Here is an 18,500-nt window from a genome sequence, read left to right as displayed (position 1 = left end):
CAGGTTGGGGTCAGAAGGTTCCATCTCCTCCAGCTCCCCTTGCCTGTGCCCTGCCAGGCTCAGGTACCCCAGCCCCCAACAGAGGCAGAGCTTTGCAAGCTCCTCACCTCCCAGGGTTTGGCTTCCCTAGGTAAAACACATGGCACAAAACCACACATCCAACTACCTGCACTGAGCCCAAGCCAGAGCCTCTTGACTTATTATGTTCTCTTTCAAACAGAAAACCAAACCAACTTCAAACCTTCTGACTTCTCCAGAAAAATAATGCATTTTCAAAAGCTGGCGGCCAAGTGACACAGGAAGTAAACGCGACACACAGACCTGGATGGAGAGAACATGGTTTAATTAAAGGCAAAGCTGATTTCAGCAGCTGCAGTTCTTGCACAGACAGACAAAAAACACAAAAAAAGCTTACGACACAAACCAGTTTCTGTTGGAGGCCCCTTCCCTCACTCCCCCGGGGCATCGGAGGGTGGGAGGGGAGTCCCAGCCCGGAGTCGGAGGCGTTCCCGAGGCCGGATGCTCATGCACAAGTGGAAGGGTGCAGCTGGGACCCTGGCACTGCCGGGAGCGAGATCTGGGGGGGCTCAAACACTGGAATGTCGCAGCTGCCTGGGGGCACAGCTCGAGAGACAAACCGGGAGGGCTGGGGGAAGTACAGAGGGGCTTGGTTCATCTTGCCGCTGGGTGGGAACGTCGCTTTTTGGACTTCTTTAAAAGGAAACAGAGCCTTGAAATGCAACAAAGAAGAGGGATGTTGCTAAGGTGGAGACTGCGGGGGAGCTGCTTGTACCCCCAAAGGAGGACTGGGTCTCCTCTGTCTTCCCTTTTTGTGTTCTCTGGGGCTGCCCAGACTCCAGTGTCACCTCGGCTCCTGTGTGTGCTTTGCTCTGCCGCTGATCTCCAGCTCAGAGATCCTGAATCATCACACAAACCCCTACTGCTAAACACAGCAAATGGACATTGAGATTGTTTCTGTAACTTCCCTGGGAAACCTAACAAAACTCGTCCTTTTCTCTTAACGAAGCTTCCAGTCTTCCTTCCCCCTAATAAATAGCAAATAAAACCTTTTCCTCTTCCCTTCTGCACCTTTGCATCTATGAACAGCGCTACGCTCTTCTCCCGTCTGTGGGTGACACACGTGTACCCACGGGTGCTTCCAACTTCACTCCAGAACTGGAAGTTTGGGGCTGCAGCTGGGGGCAGGGAGGGGACAGGTTTCTGCAGAGTGGCTGCATGCCCGGGGAGGGGTGTGTACACTCCCCACAGCCCAGGCAGACTGTCGGTGTTACCCAGCCCTGCTGGACCCCTGATTCTTTTCTGCAAGATGTTGCACGTTGGAGATGAAACTACCAGCGTCCAGCGAAGATGGGAGGATGGAGAGAGAAAGAAAGAAAAAAAAAAAAACAAAACCCCAAACAAAAACCATTGAAAGCTTTCTACCTACCTATTAAAATGAGTCAGGCTGTGAATGCACAGACTAGCCTGGCCTTGGAGGGGCTAGCCACTATGCTACAGTAAAAGTACAGGAATCAAACATTAATTTAAAACCCCATAGCAGTTTACTTGCTCGTCCAGCAGAGCGCTGCGATGCCCCGCACCACCCGTTACAGCTCAAACACCTACTGAGAGGAGGGCATTTCATGCTGGAGTCTCTAACCCACCCACCGGCTGGCCAAAGCCTTTGGGTGCAAGGTGAAGTGGTGCCAAGTGCCAGACTCTCCTTCATGAAACTCGTTTGCTAGCCCAGGAGATCGAGCCCCACCTTGTCACCAACCACCTCTGACCAGAGCAGCACCTGGGGCTTTCATTGCTACACACTGACTACGAAGCACGTCTGTGTACGGAAGAATTCAGTGTGATCTTACTACTGAGATAGTAATAAAGATGTTTAGGAGTAATTTCAACTACATTCTCAGTCAGCGAAGCAATCATTAATGGATTCCTATTTTATCTCCCCAAAGAGAGGAAAAGGATTGAGAAGTTCTCATTGGCTTCTCCCATCTGCCCTTCGTTCTCAGCTTTTGCTTCCCATGTGGCTGGGGACATGCACGATGGAGAAGGTGAGAGGCGGTGATATCGGGTTACTGAGTGAGACAAGCAGCAGTTCCTCTCTCCCTCCAGAGGGCCCAGGGATGGGAGAGTTCCTGATGTTGTTTTCTTGCACTGCGGACGTTTTTTGTGCACACTCAGTGGGTTGGTGGAGCACTTACACCCTCCTGACAGCAAGGAACAGAAGAGAGGGCTGCCACCTGCACAGGACCGTGTGGGCCAGTCCTGCAAACCCAACATGCCATGGTTTATGGAGCCTTCGTTTGCAAGGGTTGCCACCTCTGTCTCAATGCGGCGGGTTCATGGTGCCTTGTCCACGTTGCTGCTTCTGCTTCTGCTGCATTAACAGCTGCTCCAGGGCTGAGGGTCCAGGGTGCATCATGGAACTGGACCAGATGGACTAGAAACAAACAACCAACACTAGCACCTCCTTGTGTCAGACAGCCCCCCTCTTATTGATAAGAAACCACAGGCAGTTTTTCAATAATCTCCCTCTTTGTCTCTCATACCTGGCCTATCATGAAAGTTAACCAGATTTCAAAGGTGCCCTTCTTAAGAGAGGCTCCCCAGAAGAAGCTTCTCCTCCAGAATCATCATTACCATAAAAATTCATCCCACCTTCACAGTTACTAATTTTAGACTACTCAAAGCAAATGTTATCGTTTCTTCCAGTTCTGCCAGCCTGGTCTTGTTCTGCAAAAAATTCTAGAACAGCAAGATCTGGAAAACCAACACCTACCAGCACTGGTCACCCCTCCCACACTGCCTGTGCCAGAGAACCTGCAGGAAAAACCTTCCCCTTCTGACACTGAACTAACTCTCTGACTCTTGCAATAGGGTAACGCCCATCACCAGATCTTCTGGCCCCACAGACAAGGACTCATTCCTGGGCTCAGTTCAGTCAAACATACCTTCAGGCTCTCCATAAGCACAGCGGAGGAGTCCTCCATAGTGGGGGGACCTTGGGCTGCCCAGGTGCCACTGGGAGTGCTGGACTGGTGCCAGCTGCTCTCCGAAGACGACGATGTTGCTGGGAGATAGTCCAGACCAAACCCTCCCATTGCTAGAACACGAGAAGGACAAGTTCAAAGGAACATTGCAAAACCACCACGGAACAAACACCAACAACTCACTCCACACAAGCTGGGCAGGCAGCACTTGCCTGGCTTATCTGTTTTCCAGCGGTCTGCGACTCTCCTGTCTCTGCTGTCCGGGGTCCCAATAGGTCCAAAGTTGGAGAAGGGAACAGAGTTGTGGTTATGGGTTGGAGGGGAGCTCGGCAAGCTGCTGGGGTTGGAGGAGTGAGGAGACTGGCTGGCTGGTGTTGAGTGATCTAATGATTACAAGGCAAGAGGAAAAAGGTCAACAGCAACGGCAGGAGCCTCCCAAGTTTAAATGTCATGGTGCTGCTACAAATTCTGCCAAAAACCCAGTTTTTGGTCAGTTTTTATTCCCTCCGTTATATGAGATTAATGCTTAAGTTTTGAATGAAAACTGGTGTGCTATACAAGACAGAAGGATTGTGTTTAATGCACACATGTGCTTACCAGAAAAGCAAAACCCAGGAAACCTCAAGAGGGCTGGCTAGCCAAAGCCATTTTCCCCATGTTTCTTGAAGAACTTTGCTCAAACTAAAAAAAAAAACCCCACAATACATGTTCTGTCTCCAAGCTTGGCAAGCCAATTAAAAAAAAAGTTCAGCCTCAAAGAGTTTGCAAGTTTACCACTTGAACTCTCAAGTCTGTGAATGTTTTACACTTCTGTGAGTTTTCAAGCAATTCAGACCAGAACCCAAGAGTGAACCATTGAGGAGAATGAGGATGGAGAAGCCTGTCTGTGGGCAGGAGAGAATGATGGCTGGAGACAGCCCAGCAGAGCCAGGTGGCAGGAGATGATGCAGTCTCAGATGAGGAGGTGAAGGGAGAGAAAGTGGAAACCATGTGAGCCATGAATTCTGCTAGAATAAAAGCACTTGGCAACTCCTTCCTTTTCACTCACAACCGTTATTCCTGGTCAGTTGCTAAAGTCTCAGTATGACCAAAATTCTGACCTGGTGCAGATGTTGCTTAAAATCCACTCAGCTCTTAGATTAAACTAATTCCTCCCCTCATGCTCTTCTGGGTTTTTAGTGAGAGTAAAATCATGACATAGTAGTTATGGTTTATGCCTTTTAGATAATTACTAAGGAAAAAGCTGCTTTGCTTTTCAGCTGCTGAACAGTAAAAAAACCCAAACAAAACAAGAAACCAAAACACAGATAACCCAAAAAAAACACCTGTTGTCTTTTTTTCCTTCACACTCCTCAGTCATGTAATTTCTTTCTCTTTCAAATATCTACACTATGAAATCCAGTTCTTCCTGCTTTTTCCAAAGAAGCAACACAAAATATATGGATGTTTGAGCTAAAGCCCTACTCCCAAATATGCTTGTTAGGAATCTACCTTAAAGAGCTTTCAGGATTTAACACCTCCTACAACTTTTATCCTGCTCAACTAATTAAAATCCAGGCTCTTACACTATAATAATTACAGAATTCCCTCATACTTCTGAGGACAAGAAAAACAAACTAAACCTCCAGAGACCTTGTCAAGCAGGTTTTTGTTTTGTAATTTCCAGTTATATTTAACTTGCTGTAGGTTCAGTATTAACTGAAATCTTCTTAAATCATTAGACAAAACCAAAACAAACCACACCAGGATTACCTGAGCTGGCTGGAAGGGATGGAGACCACGGAGTCCCTTCAAAGAGAGAATATAGTGAAGTCTCCTGATGGGCAACTGAAGGGCTGACTTCTGTTTTTGTGCTGGTATTCATGTTTTTCCCATAAACCTCATTGAACATGCTGTTATTTGGATATCTTTCCTGGAATAAAAACAAAATTAAAGACATTAGATATTGGATTTATTTCAAACACTGGGACTGTATAAAGCAAACAAACAATTACAGACACAAATATTTTCCTAACTCCTTTTCAATCCCCAGCCCCCTCTTCTTTGACCATTTTATTTGAGATTAAATCCATCACACTGAATAAGGACAGATTTCTCCTGGCTGGACTACAAAGCCTTCACAAGAACTTTACATTCCAACTACCAAAGAAAACTGGATCAAGACCCTGCTCAGTTCTTTGGAAGAGAATGGGTAATCCAGTGGTCAGGAACAATAACCTACATGATTCTACTAAAAGCAAGGGACCCATGAACTCAGCAAGATTCAACAGCACATGTGCAGAACCACGTTTAGGATTAACTTTGTGGGAAAACAACTGATAAAGGCAAAGATAATCTCACTGATACAGACTGAGTTTAGGCACATGGATTCCTTGCAGGTCTACCATTGGTTTGAACTAAAGGATATCCCCCATATTTCTGTCACATTCCTTAGTTTCATGGCTGCAGATTCTGGTCCTCACTTACCTGATTAAGAGAAAAGCCACTGAGGGAGAGGAAAGACGATGACTGAGACATCAATTCTGATGGTTTTTCCAGCAGAGACTTCTTCAAAAACCGAAAAGGGGAAAAAGAGCAGTTAGTGTTCAGTTTTGCAGGAGGGAATTACACTATCAGAAACTGCCAAGGTGGTTTTGATCACATTTAAAACCTTCCTTGTAAAACCACCTCCAGCACCATGGAGGATGGGGGGGGAAAAACTAACAAATGCAGAAAATCAGCAGTTTCCCTACTAACAGTAGCTAATATCTAAAAATCAACAACCATGACAGCTGAGAGCCTCAGGCAAATCCCCTGCCAGAATAGCTTTTCAAATCCTAATACTCTGATACATCTACAGGGGAGATTCCTGCCAAAAAATCTCTATAGTTGTGTACAATCTTGTACAAATGAGACAGGATCCATCCCAGTGATCAGAGGATTCCTCCAAACATTATGAGACTCTTGTATGTTGCTACTGACAAGAGTATTTATCAGTTCTAAGAGCATCTCTGCTGTATAGATATTCTTAGACAGCAAGAGTAGCCAACTGCTGTGATGTTTTAACTGGGTTCAACAGTCCAAGTTTCATTTAGCCCTCTCTCATTTTCATTATAAACTACTACAGAGAGGAAGGGAAAAAAAAATCCCAGTGTTTAAAACAGAGGTCCCAAAACTCCCCTGGGAAGTTAAGATATTACTATGTTAAGGTGTTATGGACCATGACCTTTTCCATTGTCTATACCCCCTCTCGTGCAGCTGTTATTTTCAATACAATTTTTCCCAGCTTTTGCTTCAGTTCTTATGATTAAGCAAGGCAAAGTAGTGTCTCTGAAACGAGCCTATTTAGAGAATAAACAGGATCTGTTATCACCGATACATAACCCAAAACAAAACTATAAACCTCAGCTGGTGGACAATGAACACCACCAAATTTAGGATCTGGATCACCAAGCCACAGAGCTGGTGAAGCCACAAATGAAAACTGTGAGTGATCCAAAATGAGTGCTGCAGCCTTGTTCCAAATAACAGCTCTTCTGCACTCACACTGGCTCAGCATGACACATGTTCTTAAAATTAGTCGTTCAAACAACAAAAACCTGAACTAGCATCCCTCTCTCTTTAACATGGTCTCAGTATCTGGAATATCTCTGCTTTTATCCTGTGAACTGAAGATAAACAGGCTCCTTTTCTTGGCAAGTGGCTCTCAGCTTGCTAGATTTTCAAAGTGACAACTCATTATGTTGAAAGGACTTTTTAGAAGGCAAACAAAATCCATGCTTTGCATATCCATACAGCTTGCACAGAGAAGAATTTCCTTCCATTTGTCAGCAGAAAGCAACTGCAAGAGCTTCAAAGGAAACTACTGAAGAAGCAGCTATTAGTTTCTTAGCAAAGGTATGTAAAAGGAGACAGAAAGAGGTGTCTATTTTGCTGCTGGCTGCTCGGGATGGCATGTCAAATAACTAAGGAATAGACTTAACCAGAGACTTTGAGCACTCATAAATAACTCTTTCCTGTTACCACTACAAATCTGAAATAGTATTTAATGAACATGCTTGCAGCCATACTGGAAAGGCATGCTGCATTTTCAGAGGCAACTTACACATTCAGGAGCTCTAAGACCCTCCAGCTATTGAACTAGGAAGGTTTTAATACATGAATATAGATAGAAATCTCTCTCATCGACTGTAAAAAAATTACTATTATTTCTATAGGAGATTATTATTATTTAGCCAGTTGAGTAAAACTTTCTTCCAAGGTCATTTGGCTCTTCTAGAATCTCTTCAGCACTTAGTAGGACAGTTTCCCCCATCTTAATGTAATTTTCATACGTAAGTGATAATAAGCCCCACTTGTTCTGATAACTTCCCACAGCTGAATCTGTGCTCCCCTGTCCCCTTTTTACTCAGCCCATCCAACTGCAGAAGAGCAAGTGCACTCAACGATGCATCAGTGTCACTCCTGTAGTTTGTACTGATAAAAAGCCCACTAATTGATTTCTGAACAAATTAGCAGGCCTGGATTTAAGTTGAGAGCTGTACCATGGGCCTTCAGCTGGTCAGAGCTCTCACACGAAGCCTGGCTTAAGGGTGAGGCAGGGAAGTGGACAGAGGGATGGGGAAAGGAATTTCACATTTCTTATCATTTCACAGAAGAGTGGGATGCCAGTTAAGAGTGAGAAGCAGCAGAATTATGTCAAATACATACAAAGAGGCTTCGTCCAGGAAGAGAGGCGAGAGGCCCCAGCAGAGCTGGGTAAAGATCAGGAGGATTAGAGAAAATCAGCTCTTCCTCCTCCTCCAAGGCAGCCAGACTCTTTAACAGGTCCGGAGGAAGCAGAGGGGAGCTCTTGGGGTCCTAGTGACAGAAATGAGCACAGTGAGACAACAGAAGGCAGAAAGGGCAACAGCCAGAGGCAGTGAGGAGAGGCCAAGTGACTGCAGGACGAGAGAAGAGAGCGTGAGAGAAAGGCAGAAGGCAGCATGCAGGGGTGCCAGGTGAGGACGCAGTGCACAGGGTGTTGAGCTGCACAGAAAGTGCTGAGCAGAAAACAGAGCCAGCCACCTGGCCCAACGTGTTCTGGGAGGAGCAGGGACAGGCAGACAGTTTTAGTGGAGCGTGGGCTTCCCGCTGCATCCATGCAAAACACTGAACCTGTTTTCACATTCAGGGAACACAAAATCTTACAATTATCATTCTTCTATAGCTGGACCAGTGGGTAATTTAGGTTTCAAGTAAAATTCCGGTTGCATCTTCTTCCCTCCTCTATTTCTGGAGTTTAAATCCCACAAGACTGATTGCTATTCCTAATGGCTCCTAGTCCAATGTGCAGCTGACCAGACCACTGGGCCAAAAAACCCTGCAACGTGCTGGTCAAACCTGACATCTCAAATTTTGAGAGAGGGGCTTAAAACACAAGCATCATGGGCACAGCTTCTGTCCGTGCTGCACTAAGGCAAGGTCTCCCTTTTAGGGATGAGAACAAGGCTTTGACCCTGTCTCTATCTGAAAACCACAACCTGCCATCTGGGAAGAGACAGACTCCTATATATTGCCTGGCTTTTTTTCTGAAGGAAAAAGCCAGGTGATCTGAGCTGACCTCCTGAAAATCCTGTGTGTTTACAGAGGCATAGCTGACCAAAGGTTTAAAGAGGCCTCTGTTTAAGTTTCCTTATAAACATCACCAAAAGCACTCACGGACAACTCCAGGACTGTTAATAAATAACAAAGACTGCTGGTTTTATACACAGCAACACCAAGCACCACTGTGTGAGTAGAAGCAGAGTGTTCCATTAGCACAACCCGCAGCTAAGGAAGTTGTTCAGTGCTCTCACAGTGCAGTGGAATTTGCAAGAAAAACCAAACAAAAATCATTCAAGACAAGACTGCAACTATCATCCTCAACTCCCACCTTCAACCTGGCTACTGCAGCCTCAGCCACTCAAAATGCTACATGGGTGTTGCTGAGAGTTCATCTAAAGGGTAACGTAATAATTCAGCTGCAATTACTGGATGGCTTTTATGGCTTTCAATTGCCAGAGAAGAACTTTCTCCAAAACTATCAGCTGCCACGACCTGACAGACCCAGTGCAGAGATCAGTGTCACATCTACAAGGAGCAAGACTCACACCTCCTTGATACCAAATCTTCAAGAGCCAGATCCCACAACCAACTACAGTGGCAAATCCAGCACCGTTTGCTGGAATCCCATTTTACCAATAACCAGGACCTACAGGGCACTCCTGAACTGGGGAAAACTTCCTAGAGTTGTCAGGAATATCAGAGCCTCGCTGGTTTTCACCGCTTACAAGATGGATCTTTACCTCAAAGGTCATCCTGGAGACAGCATCCTGCTCTGGGCGGAAGACTCCTTGCCGCTTTCCCCTGCGGTCCACGTTGGACTGCTGTGCCATCACCCTAGTGTCACCCATGCTGTAGGCAGAGTCCCAGTAATATTCTGGCACCTTGACTTCTGAGGGGTTCTGGTTATATGGCTCCATTGGGAAAGGCTTCATTTTTTTCTCCAGAGGTTGCTGTTGCATCACAGGGGGCTGTAACGACTGTTCAAATAATTTTAGAGGGTCCTGGGCCTGCAGGTAATAGGGCTGCTTGACAGGCATGATCTTCCCCAGCGAGCCTTGGACTTGAGGTGGGCTCCAGAGCTGCTTTGATGAGTCTGTCTGGGGATACTGAGGCAGAGACAGGTGATTTCAGCAGGGGGTATGAAGAATTAATACTAACCGAGTGCCTAACTCCATTCACATTGTCCATCTGGTTCCCCTGTGACAGGCAGGTCACAAACAGTCTGATTTGCTGCGTTAGTCACCCAAAATTCACAGTCTGGATATGCAGCTCATGCTCCCTAGAGTATTACACCACTAGCACAAGCAGAGAAGCCTAAGAGAGAAACACCTGAAATACCACCTCTGTATCTCATCTATTAACAGAAACAACACAAAACACATTCCAGGAGACACTAAGATCCTCTTAGGTAAGAATTATGTGTTTGTAGCAACTAAACATCAGCTCTCTTTCAAATCTGCCCAGAATTTCACAGATAAAAGACTCCACACTAAGGTCTTGAACAACAGTTTTTAAAAGGTAATCCAGGAATGCTGCCATTGATTTTTGGACCTGTTGGAAAGAGTCCAGAGGAGGCCATGAAGATGATCAGGGGGCTGGAGCACCTCTGCTATGGAGACAGGCTGAGACCTGGGGTTGCCTGGAGGAGAAAAGGCTCTAGGAAGACCTTAGAGCAGCTTCCAGTACCTGAGGGGGCAACAGGAAAACTGGGGAGGAACCTTTTACAAGGGCATAGAGTGACAGAACAAGGGGGAATGGCTTTAAATGGAAAGAGGGGAGATTTAGATGAGATATTAGGAAGAAATTCCTCACTGTGAAGGTGCTGAGACACTGGCCCAGGTTGCCCAGGGAAGCTGTGGCTGCCCCATCCCTGCCAGTGTTCAAGGGCAGGTTGGATGGGGCTTGGAGCAACCTCGTCTAGTGGGAGGTGTCCCTGCCCATGGCAGGAGGGCTGGATCTAGATGATCTTTAAGGTCCTTTCCAACCCAAAGCAGTCTGTGATACTATGATATTTTGAAATGAAGCTTAGCACACTGCATGAGTCAAGTTTACCTGCTGGAATCCGGAGTGGTGTGGCGGGCTCTTCCCCAACCCCTGCACGGCTTTCGTCGGGGACTGTTGCTGCTGTTGCTGGGCCAGAGCTTGGACCTGTAACTGGCTTGTGGACTGTGCTGTTGCCTGAGCTGGTAAAGATGAGAGGGGTTGCTGGGAAGGAGGTGGTGTTTGCTGAGGTCCCTGGGTCATTGGCCCTGGTCCAGAGGGCCGTTGCTGGCTGTAAGGAATGTGGGATTGTTTCCCACCTTGCACCTGGTTTCCTGCGGGCGAGTGAGCTGTGGGCTGGAGGAAGGCTCCTGGGACAGAAACACCACCTGGGAAGGTGTATCCTGTGCTCATGGAGAAAGCCACAGGAGGGGGGACGACGTAGGCTGGAGGTGGAAACCCTGGCAAAGATAAAAATGCACCTTTCATCAAAATTTGGCAAAGCACGAAGCTCCTTCAAGAAAACAGGTAGTGTAGGGTTCTGGTTGGTTGGGGTTTTTTCCTGTTTTGCTCATTTAGACCACAAGGACAGGAGGCACCAAACAGTTTCTATACATGCACCATAAGGTCCTCTCTCACCTTTGCATGTATGTGGCTGCCATCAAAGGGTTATTCAGGGTTTTTTCTAGAGTTTTCTTACGATATTGCAGGCACTGAGAACAGTCAGCCAGGGCAGCATCTGGCAGGGTTCTATGCTTCCCAACACACACATGCACCTCAATCTCCCAGCTTTCTTTTCCCCCAGGACCTTTTTCCTTAACTGGGGTTTTTGATGCTTCACTCCCCAAGTTCCTCTCCCTCCAACACAGGCATTTTCAGGGACTAAACTTCTAGACAGAAGCAAACATTAAGTCTGTTGCCTCCTCCCAGGAGATCACTAGTCTCAGGATCAATTCAGAGAGAGACAGATGGTCAGCAAACAAATCCTCCTATCTGCAAGATCAATTTCTCTCCTGTAGCTGTTACTGAAAAGCCAGGTTTGGAAGGCAGGCTTTAATTCTTGGTCTCACAGGCCAGGTTTTTTGCTGATTTTTGGACAGGGAAGGTGTCCCTCTGTCTTACATTGAGCAACTACACCTAACAGCTGCAGGGAAGACACAGCTTCCAGCTATTTTGTGAGCAAACACAGCGAGGTGTGACAGGAACACTCCACAACAAAACAGGAACACGCAGCACAACAAAAACAGCAAGCATGACCACATGAATTACAGCTTGAAACATGAGCACCACCACAAAACAAAGTGAGCTTTAAAGAAGAAAGCAGTGTGATTGATCCTCTGTAATGGAGTCCTGTGCACAGAGAACACTTCCTCCTCAGCTAGCAGAAGACTGTCATGTTTTCACTAGCTACAGAAACAGCCTACTGTGAGGTTCCTTGATCTCACACCCACTAACCAAGAAGGAAGGTGGCAGATTTCATGACAGACCTAGATCCCAAAGCATAAGGAATTTTATTTATCTCTTTTCAGTTCAACTATGGCCCTTCTTTGCCACTTGGGAAGATTCTCAACGTGAGAAAGCATGTTCATTAAATCAGCTCCTACCTCCAGAGGCTGCAACAACCACTATTACAGGGTTTCCTTTGCAGTCTGCAGCAAAGCACACTTCAAAAGAGCAATGCAAATTACCTGGCCGGCTAGGAAGGGGAGGGAAGGCTCCTGGGTGATGAATGGGGATGAACTGAGAACTGCTGGCCTGACTGGGAGTCTGAGTTACAGGTGTTTTCCTGGCTTCAGACACCGGAGTCTTCCTCATCTCCGTCTGGGATTTCACCTAATGCAAAAGAAAGCAAGAAGAAATTGGGTAACTTTTCCTGTGACCACCCACATGATGTCTCAAGCTAAAAAAACGAACTCCCAGATTGTTTGAGAGATTTTCTTTTTTCCCCTAAATAACTGGGAGAGTTCTGGGACACAGGAATGCAGTTCCCTCCTCACTGACCTGCGTCAGGTTGCCCTGCCTGTCCTCAGGCACTCCTTGCCTCCCAAAAGCACTCAAAGGATATCGACCTTGAAGACTGCAACAGGCACCTTCTCTAGCAAGAGAGTGGGAAGTGAACATGCTCCTATCCTCAGACCATACAAAAAACTTACCAGGCTGCTAACCTGCCAGTGCCTTAGAAACAAAACAAAACGTGCAGATGCTATTACACTTCTCCTAGGGCACTGCTTCAACCTCACTCGTGCTACTTACCTGCAGCACCTTAAAAAACAAACCCTACCACGTTCTTCCTAGGGAACTCTTTCAGCCTAATCCACGTGGTGATGCAGATCCCAAACTCCTGCATACCACAAAATTCTTTTGATCAAGAGCATACAAGACAAATAGCAGAAGTGCTTTAACCTGTTTCAGTTTACTGTGTAACTGCTGTATGTGCTGTTAAAAGAGCTGCACCAGTTAAAGGCAGAGAGAAGAATGTAATGTAATGTTTACCTGATTCTGAGTCTGCTGCAGTCTGGGTCTTCCTGGAGAGGAAGACAGAGGGGAAGACTACTTTCCCTTTCTGTTCAGCTCAGCAGAACTGCCTGGAATGCAAGATGGAGCAGGCAGGAAAAAGACAGCAAGCAAGGAACCTGGGCAATACAGAAAGGACCCAGGAGCAGACCTGATGCCAAGCTTCAAAGGTGATTGAAAGAAAGGGACCAAATAAAAAAAATCCAAACCAAACAAACCAAAACTGTGCAAGGTTTATTTCAACATTTAGTGCTGCTGAGTTAGCAGGAGTTAGAGAGCAGCGTTTTTTCTGCCAAAATCAGGTAATCTTAAGTTTGTTTTCAAATAATTCTGACTTTCCCCATTTAGAAATTATGGGAGTGTAGTTAATTTTTTGTGTTTAATTAAAAAAAAGTAGATTGTAAGACTGGAAGGTTTGGGTGTATTTTTGATGTCCCAGTAGAAATCGTGAGAGAACTCCACCTCAAGGTCTGGCTGATGCTAAGTACCATGAATGATGCTCATGCTGCATCTGCTCACTCCCCACCTTCACCCTTCATCACATTCTGTATATTCAGCTTACATTGTGCTGTCCCTTTTCTCTCCACAATGAGCCAGACATTTTTAGAACCCATACTGAGAGCTATGCACTCTTTCATATCCATGTCAGAAAATTCAAAGACACCTGTCCTGCCATGGGATCTCAAACTATGACCTTTAGTCCATCATAAACACAAAGCTGCTATAACACTTTTCAAAAGTTGGCTTCCAAAAGACACCCCTCCCCCCCATGAATTATAGTTAATTTTAACAGCTAAATAACTAAACTTGATTAATCAAGACAGACAAATTTCAGTTGCTTCCCTGCTCCTACCTGCCCTTGCCTCAGAAGTGTCAATGCCACCAAATCTCTGATGCCCCAGTGGTCTCGAGGGCTCCCACACGATGCTTGGGAGAGGCACCATTTCATGACAGAGACTTCTTGAGAGTTCATTACACCTCAAGCAAACCTGCATGGAACCTTCCCAGCACCTAAAGTTATCTTCCCTGAAGAGCAGAGATTCAACCTATATCACACTTCCACGATCCTGTCTGAGTGTGCAAGTTATTCACTTACCTGCAAAACTGGACTGATTACTTTTGTATAACATTCTTCACGTTTTTGCTAAGTAGGAGTTGCAATATTTGCAGCATTTAAGCTTTTGAAGGCAACGAGCTACAGACAAGATAAAGCCTGAATTTTCAAGGAAGGCTAAAGCAGAGGGCTAACAGACCACCAGGGAAGTGCAAAACCAACCCTGGTTTCTCCTCTGTAAGCAAATCTTCCCCATCTTCCGGAGCAGGTCTGGATAAATAACCCCAAACTATATAAGACAAAAGGCATTTCATTGCAATAGCTGCCCTAAGAAATACAGCTGATAAAACTAAGAAATAAAATATAATTTCTGTTCAACAGATGAAGAGTGACCAATGCATCAGAACAGGTTCTGCTACAAGCTGGGTTTGAAATCAGTTTTTCCCAGGTTTATTATTTCTGAAGACTAAGACAAGCAAATTTCTGATAAATCAGGTGGGTTAAAATTAAAATATCTTCCCTATGGAAAAATCTACACATACTTCTCAGAGATCTGGTGGCCTTTATCAGCCTCAAGTCCTTATTTTGCAACCTAGGGACACGAACACTGAAACTGGCAGTTATGCTCAGGCCTGCAACCACACTCCAGACATGTTCAACAAATATGTAAGAAACTTGCTATGCTAACTCATCTACCTAAGTTATTTTTCAGATACCAGACTCTTCTTTGGTGACCCATGAATGATTGCCACATGGCTTCTGTAGACCATTTCCCTTTGTCCCCCTTGGTAGGACCCCTTGCACAACCAACTGAATGGTACTACCAGTTCAGACCTTCCCTTTCATAATGATGATGCTTAGCAGCAACTAATAAGGAGAACCAGAAAAATAATTCAAGGGTCTTAACAGCACAAGCCAGAAAGACTGAAAGAGCTGGTTTGTCCAGCCCAGGGAAAACAGACCTCAATTACACAGGCCTTCAGAGCCACTGCAAAGAGGAAGGCTTAAGTTATTTTGCAGACCTGTCTTGGGAAGCAGTAATAGGCTTAGACAGAGGCAAGGGAGATAAAAGTACATTAGGAAATAATTTCCACTTGCAAGAATGGTGAAGAACTGACACAGTTTCTCCAGGGAAATAATAGAGTCTTCATCACCATCATTAAATAGCTCCAGACATCATCAGGGAATGATTGAGATGCAGCCAAACTATCCAGGCACAGGTCAGATCAACCCTGAAACTCTACACCCTTATTTACAACAACTCAATGGAAGCCAGAGCAGTAAATTCACTATCAACTTACGATGGGAGCATTTTTGTACACAATGCTCACAGAAATAGGGGGGAAAAAGCATGCCTCCAAAATATGACTGAGAAAAGAGCAGCTCATACGAGAACCAACAATTCTGAGAGACTGAGTACAAAATCATAGCTTAAGTGCAGTGTGGCTTTCCTCTCTTCCATGGAGCCCCACCTGACTGCATGCACAGTACAGAGAATCTAATTCCACATAATCAACCCTGTGGCTTTTGTGATCGGTTTAATTTATTGAATGTGCACAAGTCAAGTGAACCAAAAATACAGAGTACCCACTTCCTTCGCAACAGACCTCAGCATGGGTGAGAGCATGACCATGACCTGGCCATGGGAACTGCCTTGGCAGCCTGTATAATTTGTGGAAAAACAGCTAGAGGCCTGTTTTTAACTATCCTAAGCACATTAACAAAATACCCTGTCGGTGCTCCCTATCTTTTCTCCCCAACAAACTGAGAGAGCATCAAGGAAAAGGGCAGAGACCCAAATATGACTAATACCTGGTCTTTGAGACAGATGTGCACTAGCTGTACCTGCAGGGCCCACAGTGAGTCCTTGACTCTGCTGTGCTCCCCACGAGCAGTGACTGCCCTGACACCAACATGGTGCTGCCTAAGCCACAGCATCCCTTTGATCTAAAGGCTTACCTGAACTGCCACGTTCTGCTTTCCTGCTTCCTGCATCTTGTCCAAGCTGCATTTCTTGATCTCTGTCTTTCTTTTATTGTTATCCTTCTTCCCATCATTCTTACTGGCTACTATTCCTTTGATATAGTCCCTTCTTTCCCTGCCTACGTCTTTAGGGGGATAGATTCGCCCTTGCTCTCTGTTCAGTTCCCGTGGCTTGATGTTCTCTTTGAAAGTGACCATTGGTTTTTCTCCCGTGTCACAGTTGCTGTTGAGGCTTCTGCCAGAGCACAGAACTGATTTGAGTCCAGGGCTCCCATCAGTAGATAGAGGTTCTGCAATAGATGTTTCTTGCAAGGTGAGACTCTCTTTGGCTTCACTAGGGTCCTCTAGCAACAATTCCGGGATTTCCGTCAGAAACAACAGCTTTCCTACCTCATTTTCACACTGAATCAACCTGAAGATAAAAGACAGAAAGGAATTGAAAAGCAAGTAGGAATAGTCTCTCACAGGGTAACCCCCTTCCCCAGATTAGAAAAGCAGAAAGCCACCATATGCACCACCCTGCCTCACCTCACCCCAGCAACAAGATGTTACATCCCATCTCCCAGCTAAGGGCATCCTCCAGCACAACCTAAGCTCACGTGCTAACACTCTTGATGCCACTTCAAATACTGTTTCCACTTGGCTGTGCTGCAGTATCCCCAAAAAGGCCTCATCAAACACGCTGCTCTGCTCCAAAGACATTCCCTATCACAATTAGGCTCTGACCAGTGGCATGCTGACCCACAGAACAGGTCATCAGCACTGTCAGCATCAGGCATTCACATGATACCTAACTGCTGTGTCAAACAGTGAGAAAAACACAGCCCAGCTCTGGCACTCATGTCACCTCAGCTTACAGCAGCAAATGAAACACCCAGGTGCTGCTGGCAGTCACCTTGGCTGGTTATCAGCAATCCATTTGCCTGTGAAGATCAGACGTTGTTCCCGTATCCGACGCTGCTGCCCTTCCTTGTCTCCTGTAATCGCCTGGTGGCCTTTGGAAAAATCCAAGTTCCTAGTGTTGACAAAGGAGAGGGAATGATATTAATTAGACAGCCTCTGCAACCTTGTGTTTCTTTAGAAATACAACTGGGGCAGCATTACTCTATCACAAGCTGTGAAATTTCACCTGATCCCACTCAAAACCTGGCTGTCTGATTTTCAGGTGCAACATGCATCTGTATTGAAGAGGTTTGGGGATTTTTGAACAAAAAGACAACAGCTCAGCTGTCTGATAGCTGAAAAATCACAAAAATAAGTGAATCCACTTAATATTGTCCATATTTGTGCATGATGCTGAGTACACAGTAAAAAACAGTATAAAAACCAAAGTAACACCACATGAAGCAGTTTTCATTGAAAAGCATTCCCTTCTTCACTACTTTTTTTTTTTCCCCTTTCAGTTTACAGAATAAAAACAAAGAAGTCATAATCAATATGATAAGCTCAGGACTTTTCCCAGAGTTTTACTGGAGATTTAACTAAATGGAGACTCAAGGCCTGTGCTGCCTATTACAGGTCTTACTCAAAGATACCAACATCAACCCATCCAGCAGTAAGCACGCAGAAAATAAGCTATTGGAGAGGTCAGTGTCTATCAGAGTAGTGACATCAGCAAGAGTACAGCTCCTTCAGCTATCACCCACCTGAATGAGGGCCTCAGAGCCAAGAATCCTTGCAACTCAAATTCTTCTGGAAGGGGGGTTGCTGGTGAACAGACAAGAAACAGCGTAAGGAAAGCATGAACACATTAAGCACAGCACCATAAGGAGACACCTCAGCAAGGTCACTACCTAGCAAAGCCTTTTATTAAATGTGCTCAATTGTACTGGGCCACCCTGCAATCTGAGGAGCTCAGGAATGATAAAGTACAGCAAAGTCTGCTCGGCATGAGAAAGGAGCATTTGCAAATTATTCATACACACTAACGCTAGAAGACAATTTGTTCCCTATTTGCTCTTCAATTACAACTCCCCATAATGCCAGAAAACCTCCATGCCTTGTTCCCAGTTTTGTACAGCACAGACTACAAGTGTCCTTACCATTATTACTGGATAGATCTTCTTCATGAGGCTGGAAGCTGTTTAGAAGAGAAATCAGCCAGGGCCATATGCTTCAAATCAGAAAACAGACAAATTGTAAGTGAAAACTACAGAACATGGAATCTCTCCACCTTACCAAAAAAACATTGAACTCTGTTACACAGGCATGGCTTCTATTAATCCTCTGATTCCCAAGAAGAGCTACAGCTTCTCTCAAGTGTCAGGGAAAAGATCACTTTCTTGAAAACTTCATGGGTTTAAAAATCCAATCTAAGTTACCAAAGAAGCCAGGCTCTCACAGCATGGTGAATTTAAATAGACAAACCTACTGCAAATGTCCAGAGCTCCTGTTTGCAATTC

The 18,500-nt window shown here is 45.4% G+C and overlaps 1 protein-coding gene across 5 annotated transcripts in view; it reads right to left on the bottom strand.

The window, feature by feature from the left end:
- Positions 1 to 326: 326 nt before the first annotated feature.
- SMG7 (SMG7 nonsense mediated mRNA decay factor) overlaps positions 327 to 18,500 on the bottom strand; it is a 54,400-nt gene continuing 36,226 nt past the window's right edge. For 2 of the 5 annotated variants that reach the window (XM_051624951.1, XM_051624950.1), the window contains 13 exons: positions 18,141 to 18,211; positions 17,745 to 17,805; positions 16,994 to 17,113; positions 16,075 to 16,510; positions 12,236 to 12,380; positions 10,620 to 11,008; positions 9,308 to 9,673; positions 7,692 to 7,841; positions 5,469 to 5,549; positions 4,755 to 4,914; positions 3,215 to 3,385; positions 2,964 to 3,115; positions 327 to 2,452 (listed from right to left, as the gene is read on the bottom strand). In XM_051624951.1, coding sequence (XP_051480911.1) covers positions 2,339 to 2,452; positions 2,964 to 3,115; positions 3,215 to 3,385; positions 4,755 to 4,914; positions 5,469 to 5,549; positions 7,692 to 7,841; positions 9,308 to 9,673; positions 10,620 to 11,008; positions 12,236 to 12,380; positions 16,075 to 16,510; positions 16,994 to 17,113; positions 17,745 to 17,805; positions 18,141 to 18,211 — 2,416 coding nt within the window. In that variant the 3' untranslated portion in view covers positions 327 to 2,338. The remainder of the gene's footprint in view (positions 2,453 to 2,963; positions 3,116 to 3,214; positions 3,386 to 4,754; positions 4,915 to 5,468; positions 5,550 to 7,691; positions 7,842 to 9,307; positions 9,674 to 10,619; positions 11,009 to 12,235; positions 12,381 to 16,074; positions 16,511 to 16,993; positions 17,114 to 17,744; positions 17,806 to 18,140; positions 18,212 to 18,500) is intronic. The other 3 variants (XM_051624952.1, XM_051624953.1, XM_051624954.1) reach the window with 3 other exon arrangements.

The sequence above is a fragment of the Apus apus genome, chromosome 7 (genome assembly GCF_020740795.1).
Source record: "Apus apus isolate bApuApu2 chromosome 7, bApuApu2.pri.cur, whole genome shotgun sequence".
NCBI classification, from domain to species: Eukaryota; Metazoa; Chordata; class Aves; order Apodiformes; family Apodidae; genus Apus; species Apus apus.
Note: the sequence above shows the minus strand (reverse complement) of the source record. Positions and strands in the feature narration are given on the sequence as shown.